The sequence below is a fragment of the Haliotis rubra genome, unplaced genomic scaffold (genome assembly GCF_003918875.1).
Source record: "Haliotis rubra isolate DU_JTF1 unplaced genomic scaffold, ASM391887v1 Scf589, whole genome shotgun sequence".
Classification (NCBI taxonomy): Eukaryota; Metazoa; Mollusca; class Gastropoda; order Lepetellida; family Haliotidae; genus Haliotis; species Haliotis rubra.
In genome coordinates, this window is record NW_025767289.1 from 499004 (window position 1) to 512430 (window position 13427).

Here is a 13427-nt window from a genome sequence, read left to right on the forward strand (position 1 = left end):
CCGGTTTTCTTCAGCAAGGCATCCCAAGATAGACCTGGGCTGGTGTAGTACCATGCAGGGTCGAGTTGATACTGCTTAAAACACGTCCTCCTAAACGTCTCGAACACGTCGGCTAGCAGGAGTCTGTTCTCAAGTACAGGCCGTGGTCGTCACCCAGATTCTTACAGCCCAGTTTATTCCATACGTTAATCGCGTGCGAGTAATCGTCTTGGGTGATTGTCGAGTCGGTCAGGTTGCTGTAAAATCAACCGATGGGAGGCAGTCGGGTCTCGGCGAACTTGGCCCAGCCATCCATGTTCTCGTAGGGGTACACGCCCTTCCTCATCAGCAGGGTCGAAGTCTCAAGCGTCGGTGTATCGATCAGTGATGGGGAAGGTATCGTTGGCCTTGACCAGACTGTCGAGTGACGACAGGAGGAACTGAACCGAGTCGATGAACCTCAGGCCATTCAGGGAGAAGGAGATGTATCTCTCCATGTTGTTGGGGATGCACGTCAGGTTGCTGTCGACCCTCGCGATGGCCTGCATGATCAAGTGAGAGTCGTACTCTCTCAAGTTGTGGAAGACCACGGGGATGTTTATTGTCTTGGGGTTGATTCTGAGCTTGAGGTTGCACGCGTTGTGAGTGGCGCCTCTATACTTACTGGTGACATGGCAGTGATCTCTCACCGAATCGCCGTTCAGCGGTTTATCACACACATGACAGTGAGTGCTGCAGCTGTGAGCTAACGGGTCGGCTTGAGTCATATGCATGGGACCGACAGTGTACAGTGCATTCCTGATAGTTTTCTCTTCCTCCTGCAAACACTTTAGAAACTTTTCAGCCGCGTCGGGACCCCTGTACACTACAGGAGCTTTCGTTTCCCCATCACATCGAACGATCACGTATCCAAACCCACAGGCCTCGTGCTCCTGCGTTTTGTGTGTGTTGGGGGTCGGCCCAATGTCAACGTTTTTGATCAAGGCTTCGAAGTCGGCGTAGATGATGTAAGGCACGGGCATCTGATTCTTGTGGTTGGCGAATTTAAGGATATTGTCGCCTTCCATGGGCATGTCGATTCGTATGGCCGTCTGCCCCACACCTTGGCAATCCTCCCGGTGGGATTCTAATAAATCAGCTCGTGTGAAGCCGCGTAGGCATCGTACGCAAAAGTGTTTTTTCCCAACGTGTTTCGACTGGTCGTGCAACAGCCTGCTGAGGTTTTTGATCCAGGCGTAGTGGTACTTCCCACCTCGCCTGATCATGAATATATTGATCACGCGGCGACCCTCCTGTGGGCTGACCCTGTGCACGATTGTTGTGCTACCTTTGTGCCCAAAGACGTTAATAGCTATATCATTCTGTTTTTCTATTTTAGTGATCTGGGATATGGGTGTGTGTTCATCTATACCATCCCAGTTGAGCCCATCATTTTGGGGATAGCTAGAAGGTCTGTCCGAATGTACAAGGCTGACCTGATAGCTAACCTCATGCAATCGTCTCCTCTATTCTTGATGTTGACTATGGCCTGTTTTTTCTTATAGTAGGGGGGTAAGTCTAGGTACGACCCGCCTCTGAACGGTATGTAGTTAGCTATGTCTAGATAGACCTTATCGATTTTATCCACGACCCACCTGGAACCCATGTGCGTGTAGCGTTCTAGGTATTCTCGTATCTGCTGAAAACTGATATCGATTGACTCGTCTATAGTCTCGACTTCTTGTTTACCTCGGAAGTAAGGCTGAACGTACTCAATAGCCCCATTTTGCTGTTTATCGAGTGACATTTTCACTGTGATTTGAAACTTTATACTTCCCAAATCGTTTAGTTCCTCATTAACTTTATCAGCAATTAGAGGCTTGATGTCGGCGATGTCTATGTTCTTATCAACATGCATGCGCCAGCCTCTCAGATAGTTACCTACAGCGCGCTCAGTGCGCACGAACTGTAGATCAATAGCTATATTCTGACGCAATAGTTCAATTAGGTTGGCTTTCCTCATACGAGAATAACCTACTAACCCCAGCTCTCGAGCCTCCTGTTTGAGTTGTTTCAGAGTGTGGGGACGTATGGGGTCTTTCAGCCGTTCGATTAGGTCTTCTTTCCTCATACGAGAATAACCCGTCATCCCCAGCTCTTTCGCTCAGAGTTTTAGTTGTTTACCGTGGGAGGGGGTTGTATGTTGAGTAATCTTGACAACTCTGGTTTCCTCGTTCTCTCGCAATCTGCTTGAGCTCCAGGCAGTAGGCATTGTTATACTCATGTGTTACAATCTCTAATTGGTCGCCAACAAGGGAGGTAACTCCTCCAGCGTTATATTTAGAATAACCGTATCGATTCTGGGTTCAGGATAGCTTTCCCGTTTTATTATTTCCATAACGTTGGGGATACACGTATATATATTAGCTGATTCAGTCAATACTTGTTCTCTGAAGACATCCAGCTTTGTAGTAACAATCATTTGAAAGTTGATGTGGTCCAATTCGTTTATTTCCTCTTCAAGTTTGCTAATGACCAGAGGTCTGATGTTATCAATACTACATTTACCCGGAAACATCAACCAGCTTCTCAGGCCAAAAGCCGGGGATGGAATTCGTATGAACGCAGGCATTATTATACCTAGGTGTACACAGTTTCTAATTGGGTAACCATTAAAAATTACACCTCCATACTAAGGAGGCCTTTACATTCGTTTATGTAGTCCTTTTTCTTCTCGTAGATAAGCTGGTGCCTGACTACGTTTGCCCGGTGGGCTTTACATAAACAGAAGTGACATTTCACTCCAATACCGCACACGGAACACGTGTAGTTTATGAAACACCTCCTATGAAAACAGCAGTACCCCTCCATCCTACATTTCCTACCGCAGGTCTCGGTCTTCCCCCTAAGTATGTACTGGCATCGGTACGGGGCAGGTCTCATCTTTGGTATACTCATATGGGGACTTAGTCTAATTGCTTTACAACCAACGCTGTCGCTGCTAGACCCAGCTCGATGAAGATCAATTCCCGGTCCTTTTGCCCCGGGGATGGTGTGTAGTACTGAGTGAGTGTGGGCTTATGGAGTGGTTCTAGCTGTTTACCGGTTAGCAGGTATAATTCTCTCGCTGCGTCTTTAACGTTCTCGAATGTTTTAACGGCATGGTTCTCACGCTGGAGTTGTTCATTAATGTAATCGATCCTCTGTATACGTTTCTTCGCGTACTCAGCTTGCGCGGCTTGCAGTTTCTCTACAGCTATATCATGCCGTTTTTGTTCAGCCTCTATCATGGCCGCGTTCGACTCCCGTAGTTTCGAGAAGAGGAAATTACTCCCGGAAAATGCCAGGGCGTTTACTAACGCCCCGCCGACCATCATGGCAATCGTAGCCATCCTATATATAGTTACATTTACTTCAAAATATTTTCCGGTATGATCCCTTGTTTTACGAGGATGTCCTTGGTGGCCATCGCCATACCTAGGTTCATTATGAGCATACCCATATCCTGCAGGTTGAAATCTAGCTTGATAGTCGGTTGTTTAAGCACCATTTTTGTCAACCGAGCGTACCCTACGGCTAGACTGGCGACCACAGTGGCGTGGTATGCATCGTTGATGAACGTTTTGCCCTCGGACATTATGTATATGATATAAAAATATATATTTATAACATGATATGTGGGTTGACCTCTAATTGTGGTTGTGGTGCTGGGGGTGCTGGGCTTTTATTATATAACAATAATGAGAGCAGCAGCAGCAGTTGCGCCTGCAATCCACAGAGTGTAGTTACTCTTATGTTGCTTGGCTAAGCCTCCTTTTCTACCGGCGGCGACTCTCTTAGGGTTCTTCTTCCTGGTGACTGTAGGATTCTTCTCCTGGGGAGGGAAACCCTCCCGGGGTGGATTCCCCATTGGGGTTTCCTCTATTGGGGTCTCCCCTATCGGGGTCGGAGTAACTTCTTGATCCATCTTGTATACCATTACTATTATTTTTTCCCTCCTTCAATTGGCAATGCTTCGCCGTGATAATGGCCGCCGTCACCGGGGCTAAAAACATACCGTATTTGTGGTACAGCACGCAGCTGATAGAGCTCAAGGCGTGTTCAATAAACGGGTCTTTCTCAAGGTCCTCCCACAGGTAAAGTCGATGTTCCTGGGGAATGGGAAGGAAGTACGACGCTATACCAGTGTAAATCTGGGTCATAGCCGATCCTATAGTCTTTGTCATCTCGGCCCCGAGTCTAGCCTCGTATCTCGCGTACAGCTTATTGATTTCTTCGGCTGACATTTTGTGAATTTTATCGAGAGTGTAGTCCCCAAAGTATTGTTTGGCTTTACCACCAACAGCCAGCGCTACCAGTCTCTCTCGCTTGTCGTCACTCTGATCCTGCGGCACCAACAGTTGTTCGAGCAGTTCATCACATTCCATCTTATAATGTAATAAGCAAGTTTTAGTTTTAATAATATAATACCCGATGTAGGTGAAACATAGTGAGATAAAGGTTAAGTTGCACTCGATGAACACTTAAAAAAAGTCTTAACTATAACTGCTAAACGCTAAGTTTTACTTAGCAACTCGAAGTCGAGCGGCACGCAGAACAGGCTCCTGTACGCTTGGGCGATGGCCTTTTCACCCTCTGAGATCTTGTCTAGCTGGTCTTGCGTGAAGCCGTACCCCACACGCAACCGAGTCGATTTGCTGATGCCTTGGTACACGTCATTGACGCGTTCTCCCTCGCTTTTCCAGAGGTCCCCGTAGCAGTGAAACACGTCGCTGTCGTCGATGCTCAGCACCTCGTTACCGCTGATCTTGATGGTGGTTTTTTTGATGATGGCTCGACCTACGTTCCGCACGAGCTCGCGTTTGTCGTTGGTGATGGTCACCGACTGGCGCACGGCTCTGACGCCTAGAGGCTCTCTTGATCTTCGGAAAGGATCTAGTTTCCTAACATACATTGTTATATAGATAAAATATAAAAGTTTAATATAAATAATGGCTGAAGGCGGCAATGAGGACATCCCGATGGATGATTTTGGCGCTGGTGTGCTCGATGATGGGAATTACGATGACACCTCATTCATGGGCGAAACCGTTACCAATGAACTTTTAAATTCAACCGTCGACAATCATTACAATGCGTGGAAGTCAGATAGAAACTACGTCGATCCGTTGGGGCTAGACTATTCCAAGTTTACCATCGAGAGAAGAAGGGCACACTGCGATTGAAAGCTCATCCGCAGAACGATCTCGTGAATAAGCGCACGAGAAAAACGCTTGCCTTGTCTACGCTAGTCAGTCGTTATGGTGGGCAACTGAACCGTGATGAACTAGGCTTCATAGATTATGGTGGCGCACGGCCTAAGCTTCCCCCGAAGGTCGTCCACGGTTGGAATCCGCTTCCTCGAACCGGGAACAGCTTCGATCCCAGATCAGCCGCGTGCGGGAAACCATCAATCAAGTCCTAAATGAAGACACCACGTTAGCCAACAGGATCCGAATCCTCTTCCGAGAGCTAGGGATTACTATCGCCAGCATTCTGACTGCATTGGGCTTCATCATATCAACCCTGGTCATGTCGCTGACAGGGGGCACACCCACACCAGTGGTGGTACACCCACTGGTGACGTCAGAGACTGGATAAAAAACCATCTGAAATCCCTCGGGGAGGCCCTGGCTAAACTCGCTGGTAAGGCCGCCGAAGCCAGGCATCCTGGGTAGCATCGTCTCATGGCTGCTCAGCACGTTGTCAAAAACAGTCACGTGGCTCGGTCAAAACTTGTGGGCAGCCGTCGTCGCCGTGGTGGGTCTGGTGTACGTAGCGGCTAATGAATTTTTAACCAAATGAGACCCAAACTGGTTGCGATCCCCCCAACCACCAGCACTGTTTTACGGTCGATATGCTGCTGATTGGACGCCTGCACGTGTGGGGGTTGGGGTTGCTGGGGTGTGGGTTGAACCCTAGGCTCTGGGGGTGGTACGACTATACCCGTTTCACCGGACGTGGGGGGTGGTACATGGGGGACGTTGACATCGGGGTTGATACCCGGCTTATGGTCGGCCGTGGCTACGACGATTTTGTTGTTGTAGCCCACCACTTTGTTGATTCTCAGTTGCATGTCGCTCGGAGCCATGTACAGTCCCACGTCGAACACGTAGTCGACTTTCGACCGGGCATATTCCAACACGTCTTGGTATCGTCGGATGGCACCCGGTAGATCGACCGGGGTGGAGATGGCATCCACGACGTTGGACATGAACTGTTTCTGCGCGTCTAAAGCAGTACTGAGCGCCCAGCACGGCCCACACATACGTTCGAATCGAGTCGTTCAAGCGTTCGATGTCGGCATTAATAAAACCTTTCGACATGTCCAGCATGAACTTTTTCCAGTCATCCGCGGGCCCCTGCTCGAACCTCCAGACTCGGTAATCCTTGCTGTTGTCGAAAGCCATGTAACGGTCATCCCACTCGTTTGTTGTGATATGATCCGACTTGTACCCCCCTTCTTTCATCTTCTCGCTGGCTTCCACGAGGGGCATGTTGTGAACGATGGAGATGCCCAACCCATGGTTCGGGCCCGGCAAACGCCAATCCGTCTTTGGGTCTAGTTTGAATTTGTTGCAAACGCGTTCAAAGGCCCGTCTATCGTACGGGTTGTTTACTGCATCCCATGCTTTTTCCTGGGGGAGCGGAGTGCTGATCTCTTTGAGGATACGTCTGACCTGGTAGTACACGTGAAACGTGAACACAGACTGACTCAGCGGTCAATGTCAAGCCACACCCAGTCGTGGAGGCTTGGAGGAGCGGCCCTCAACACTCGGTTTGACCTAGTCCGCATCGGTGATGATAGATGGGCGGTATCCCAATCGTTCGGAGGCAAACTGTTCAACTTAGAAGATGTTGAGAGCACGACCGTCGCCCGAAACAAGCAGTATACCCTCGTCTTCACCGATGACGACAAGTGGGTGTTGTTACCCTCTCGAGTAGATTGGTTTCTCAACATTAGGCTCGGCTCCCCCTACGTGTTCACGGAAAACAAAGACAACTACCTAAACAAAGTCGTGAACAGCGGAACTCTGCTCGTGGCTTATGTCCCGACGCAGAGACGTAGCGTAGTCATCAGCCCAGTCTCGAGTGCTACAGCCCACATGCTGTTGAGCAAGCCCAGGATACAAAACATGGCATTGCAGGTGGTGTCTGAATTCGAAGGCGTGGTCAACATCCTGGCGAGCCTACCGGCGAACTCCACGCTGCTCATCCAAGTCTACCTAGGGGAACCATCGCAGGATAAAGTCGAAATCGTGAAGGGGATCAAACTCCGGTGGGTGAAACGGCACCAGTATCAGGTTTGCACTGTTTATGTGCGGGTAGGTGTCGACTCCCACACCAGTCTGCAGGGGGTCACCGTGACCGTGGAAGACACGATATCACTCACCAAGATAAAAATACACAATATTTCCATCGCCGAACTTGAATGCCTTGTTGCTCGGTTTCTTCTTTACCAAATCTCTATCTTGGCGGTCGATTTCAGACATGAAACTTTCAAGCGACTTCTTTCCACAGACAGTTCTGGTGCATGCCGTATCAATAATTGCTGACCCCTGAGATTCTACCACAAAAATTTCAAACTCTGTCTTGTTCTGTTCTTTTGTGAACAATGTGATGTTACAATGTTCAACATTCTCAGGCACACATTGTCAGGATCAATTTCTTCTGTAAAGCAAACCGATTCTTTCTTCTCTGGACAATCTTTTACCCAATGATATGTGCTCTGACAGACAGCACATCGGGAACGTTTTCCAAACTTATTGATAGGGTTTGTACCTCTTGCTAGTGCATTATTCTGTGAGTTGTTTCAGCTTGAACTGTTCCTGTCATAGGGTTTTTGTCATAACCTCGTTTCCTCTGTCCTGACTTATGTTGGGTCCAATATGCAGATTCTTGTTTTATTTGGATAGCTTCTGTTCCTGTTTTCTGGTTCATACTACCCACAAAGATTCTTTTCATAGCACTCTTCATGGAAGCAAATGACAAATCTCCACATGCTGTGAGTGCTAATTGTCTTTCTTTTACTTCTAAGTTTGTATTGTCCAATAACTTGAATGTTAATACTGCATCTGATAGAGTCATATCAAACTTTTTTGACCTGTTGTACCTCTGTTCGAATTCCAAAATATATTCAGTCATATTCACACTGTCCAATTTTTTGGAATTTTCAAAGTTTGAATAAGCTTCATATGCACTTTCTTTCTTTTCTTTCAAGAATGCACCATCCAAGAAATTAAGAAGCGTATCCATTCCATTTTCATTATCTAAGTCGTTGGCTGGTATATCTAGTGCTTTGTCTCTCGCCTTACCTGACAATGATAATGTTAACGCCAATGCCTGCTTTTCGGGTTTCAGTTCGGTAATTGTACGCCATATTGCTATCTCAGTCTTCCATTCGTCATACGTTTGACTTTCAAACTTCGGTGGCATTTTGTAGAAAGTAGCCATTTTCTGTCACCAATACGCACACTTTCACTTTCTGTGTCCAATTCTTTGGTTACGCTCTGCTACCAATGTTAATTGGCTTTGTTCAGTACATGAGTACAGGACACAACATTGCACGCCATGTGCTTCAACTCGACAGTCCATAATGAGCGGAAACAGGTGGCGCTCACTCTGAGGCATCCGGTCATGCGCTGTTGCATTCGCAGCATGTAAACTTCCGGTTTGGGGATATATTACGGTAGTTAACAATGTTGCCAAGAAGCAGGATCTACTTAATGTATTCCCCCAGTTATAGCAGTTTCCCTGCTGTATCTTTAGAGGAAAGGCGTTTCAAGAGGGGCATTGTTGCCACCGTCCATGCTTCGCTTATTTAACACTTGAGTACCCAAGCTGCAATTTTGACCACCCGTGAGGAACCTCAACATGGTTCTGGACCGCCTATGCGGTGTGTCTTACAAGCCACTCATGAAAACTTCCCTTGCAGACTTGCACAGCGATAGTGACAAGGGTCATGCACTTGGTGTTAATTGAGTCAAGTCTGGACGACACAGTCATGGTTCTGTGCCTCTGGGTATTTTATTGGGATTTCATCACTACAAACCAGTTGCCAGGGCGAAATGATCGACAGTTCTCTATTTCGCCCTTATCGTCTGTTGAAGACGTTCACGTGTTTCTCTTGTGTTCAGCTTGTGTACTTAATTTGTACATTAATCGAACCCAAGCCATCAGAGGCATGTAAGCAAAACCTCCAGTGTTTTGTGGATACGGACTACCATTATTCATGCGTATAATGCGGCTGGTCTGGTTTCCCCTACATCTACGCCATCCTCATGTAATTCGTACACTTGCCTCTACTATGGCACCTCACAGTAACGGTACAGTGCCATTGATAATGAAAGAGTGTTTCTAGCGGTCGGACATAGTCTTCGCCAATCATTATCCACACCACATGATGTGGCCAACGCTTCGGACCATTGGTTCTAGGCCAGCAACTCACCACTCCCCGAAGGCTATCATCTCCTACATTGTTGCTTGCCACGAAGCATGACGATGTTGTGTGGGGAATGAGTTGTTTTGAGAAAACAACTGGGTATGTCAGTTAAGGAGTAACATTTGGATAGACTCAAGTTCATGCTTTTTACTGCATTCCCTAAAGCTACTAATGTTTTAAACATTGTGTGGTATTTTCCATTTAAGCGTACATGTCTTATATGCGAATTACCACTGAGATATAGTCCCTCAGATTCCACGAAGGTACCTTCATTCATGATATTTCTTCCCATGAAACATGCCGACGCCGTGTGGGAAAGGAGTTGCTCCCAGGGAAACAACTGGGTATGTCAGTTACAGAGTAACACTTGGAAAAACTCAAGTCAGTGCTTTTATACTGCATTTATAAAGCTAATCTCGCTTTAAAAATCATGTGGTCTTTTCCATTTAAGCCTACATGTCTTATATGCGAATTACCACTGAAAAATAACCACTGTCCATTGAGTATTCGTCTAGGTGCAACGAAGATACCTTCCACCATGTTTTTTCTTCCAATGAAGCATGCTGACGTCGTGTGGGAAAGTTGTTCCAGGAGAACAATTGGGTATGTCAGTTAAGGAGTAACACTTGGGTTAACTCGAGTCACTGCTTTTTACTGCATTTCCCAAAAGTTAATAACACTTTAAAAATTGTGTGGTATATTCCATTTAAGATTACATGTCTCATATGCGTATTACCTCTGACTGATCATCACTCGCTGTCCGCTGTAAGTGCAACGACGGTTTTCCACCACCGCGGCACACTTGATAACATTGACTGAGCTGTCTTTGTATACCTTGCGGTGATCCCCACAGATGACACGCCCTCCATCCTTCCTGTCCGATAAAAGTACAGGAAGTAAGTAGTGCAGGATTAGTTAAAAATTTAGTAAAATCTAAATAATTTTATATATTTGTATACTTATCCTGCACTACTTAGGATAAGGGCCCACCCTTCGCTTTCAGCTACATCCCCTTTTCATCTTCATCTGTGGGATTTACGGCAATAGTCAGAGGTGGCTGACGTCACCTTCCGGTGATGCGTGCGCTGACAGATGTTTATCTGAGACCATCAATCGTCTGGCACAGCCACGTTTCAAGTCGTAAGCAATAAGTGCAGGAAGTAAGTAGTGCAGGATAAGTATACAAATAGAAAAAATATTTAGATTTTACTAATATTGTGGTTACACTTTATCTGGTAAAATACAGATTTGTAAATACTGGTGTGTGTGTTTGTAATTGCTGGTATGTATTTGTAAGTACTGGTCTGTGTGTGTTTGTGAAGACTGGTATGTGTGAGTGAGTTTAGTTTTACGCCACTCTCAGCAATATTCCAGCTATATGGTGGTGGTCTGTAAATAATCGAGTCTGGACCAGACAATCCAGTGATCAACAGCATGAGCATTGATCTACGCAATTGGGAAACGATGACATGTAAGTCAGCGAGCCTGACCACTCGATCCCATTAGTTGCCTCTTACCACAAGCATGGGTTACTGAAGATCAATATTCTAACCCGGACCTTCACGGGTACTGGTATTTGTGTGTTTGTAAAGATTGGTAAGTGTGTGTTTGTAAAGACTGGTATGTGTGTTTGTAAATGTTGGTACATCTGTTTTTGTAAATACTGGTATGTGTATAGTTTCACATATTGGTGTGTATGTGATTGTAAAGACTGGTATAGTAAGTGCCAGCATGTAAGGTTTTGTACATAATGGTATAAATGTGCATCTTTCATTCCAGATCAAGCGCATGATCTCATCTTATGTTGGAGAAAATGCTGAGTTTGAGCGCCAATATTTATCTGGGGAGTTGGAAGTGGAACTGACACCACAGGTAGGGTAAACAGGGTACCGCCTAATGGTCTGGTCAAATGTTTAGATAACATGTACCATACATCTGAGTAAATTCACCATATCTTAAAATCTATTTTCGGATTTCTGTGAAAATGACTGTTGTGAATAGACTTTTAGACAGTAAATACGTGTATCAGGTTCATTTAGTTATTTTCTTTAGATTGTCTGGTCTGGTTGAATCCATTTGGTGTCTGACTGGGTTTTTGGCTTAGTTCATACACTGGAGTTGTGTGGTAGTTGTTGAATATGTGGATAGACTTAACATATGTATACAGCATGGTGCATGCAGACTATAGATAATTAGTTGGACTCAGCTAAGCATCCCTCATGTGAAATCTAATCCTGGCACACCAGGCAAATCCATCAATACTGGAAGCCCTACATCCCAAGATAACTCTTCTCACAGTTATATGGGGCATTATACAGATGCTTTGGGGGATATGGCTTTCACATTTAAGGAATTAAGAATGAGATCCTCACACTTTAATTCAGCCAGATAATTCTTTGTTGAGAAGTTGGCAACTCCAGATGTCCTATTTCTGGAATCAGTGCCACCTCTCTTCAACACCAGACCTAGAGCTAAGTGCAGATTACCTCAGTCATCCTTCTAGTCTAAGATCTTCAAGGATTTTAATAAGGGAATGTCTTTACTCAAGTATCCAGACCATTTGGGCCATTCTTCCGGGTAGGATTCTTATGTGACTGATAACAGATTTTCCAGTCCAAATGTTTTCCCTTGCTAAAGGATTTCAAGGATTAGCAGTTAAAATGCAGGAACATTTATCCATGAAGGAAGGGAGACTTGGGAATTTTTATGGAATAGTTTGGTTGATCAACAGTATTCAGTGTCTGAACTATTGGTTTGTCTTGGGAAATCGAAAGATGCTTTCAACTAGCAAAGCTGATTATTCATCTGAACTGTTGAAATGGAGATTGCTGGAGATGCTATGCAGATGATCCACAGCTATCCGGATGGAAAGCCCAGGCCTAAACTGATTCAACTCATCCCGAACTTCCCAGCACAGACCTTGACCTTGACTATAGACAATGATCATGTGCAGAAGATGTTCATATTTCCTATAAAGGTGTTTCAACAAATGTTCAAGGTACAGTGGATGGCAGTTTATCGTCTTTTGCAGAATATTGGTAATGGATCTTAAGATCCTCAACTGGAAATACCTGGAACGACTCCCCAAGTTTCAGATGGAGGCCATATGGAACCTCAGACAGATGATTTCTATAGGGTTCATTGATGATCTCCATAGATCTGCCGGATGCCATTCAAATCCATCCAGACTCTCAGAGACATGTACTTATTTACTGTCAACGGAAGATTTTTCCAGTTCAAAGACAGCTGAAGTCAAACGAGATGTTTCTTCAGCTATTACTCAGTCTGTTAGACTGACTGACTGAGTTTGGTTTTACGCCGCTTTTAGCAATATTCCAGCAACATCACGGCGGGGGACACCAGAAATGGGCTTCACACATTGTACCCATGTGGGGATTCGAACCCGGGTCTTCGGCGTGACGAGCCAACGCTTTAACCATTAGGCTACCTCACCGCCCCCCAGTCTGTTAGAGCTTCAACATGTGCCTTGTATGACATCAAGTGGAACTCATTCCAGAAGTGGAGAGTCAGATCTGGAACAGCAAATGACAGTTTCTTGTTATGAAGAAAACTTTCCATGCTGCATTTAGTGAGTTTAACGCCTCAAATTGTAGACTATGACTAAAATTGGAAATGGGTTTTCTCCAGTCAGGGATATGATTTATTGTCTTCACATTTGAATGGATGGCATATAAACTGGATGTGTTATCATATTGACGTCATCATGACATCATCATGACATCATCAGAAGTACCAGAAACCAGAAATAATGTCATAGTCCACTATAATATTAAATACAGCAGCCAGAAATGTTAAATTCAGGTTTTATCGGTAAACATTTATGTATGTGAGTTTATGGTTGTCTTTCTAACCTAGTTAGAGGGTACTCTTGGCCCACCAGGTCTATGTGGGATTCTGCAGTCAAGTATGAGAGGAAAGCATTTGTAAGAATTTTGGAATACTACCTCTAACACTTGAGGTAAATTCC

The 13427-nt window shown here is 45.4% G+C and overlaps 1 protein-coding gene across 1 annotated transcript in view; it reads left to right on the forward strand.

Moving 5' to 3' along the window:
• LOC124254962 (succinyl-CoA:3-ketoacid coenzyme A transferase 1, mitochondrial-like) overlaps positions 1-13427 on the forward strand; it is a 52502-nt gene that overhangs the window by 13051 nt on the left and 26024 nt on the right. Inside the window, 1 exon segment of the mRNA XM_046688802.1 lies at positions 11219-11311. Within this exon segment, the coding sequence (XP_046544758.1) occupies positions 11219-11311 (93 nt within the window).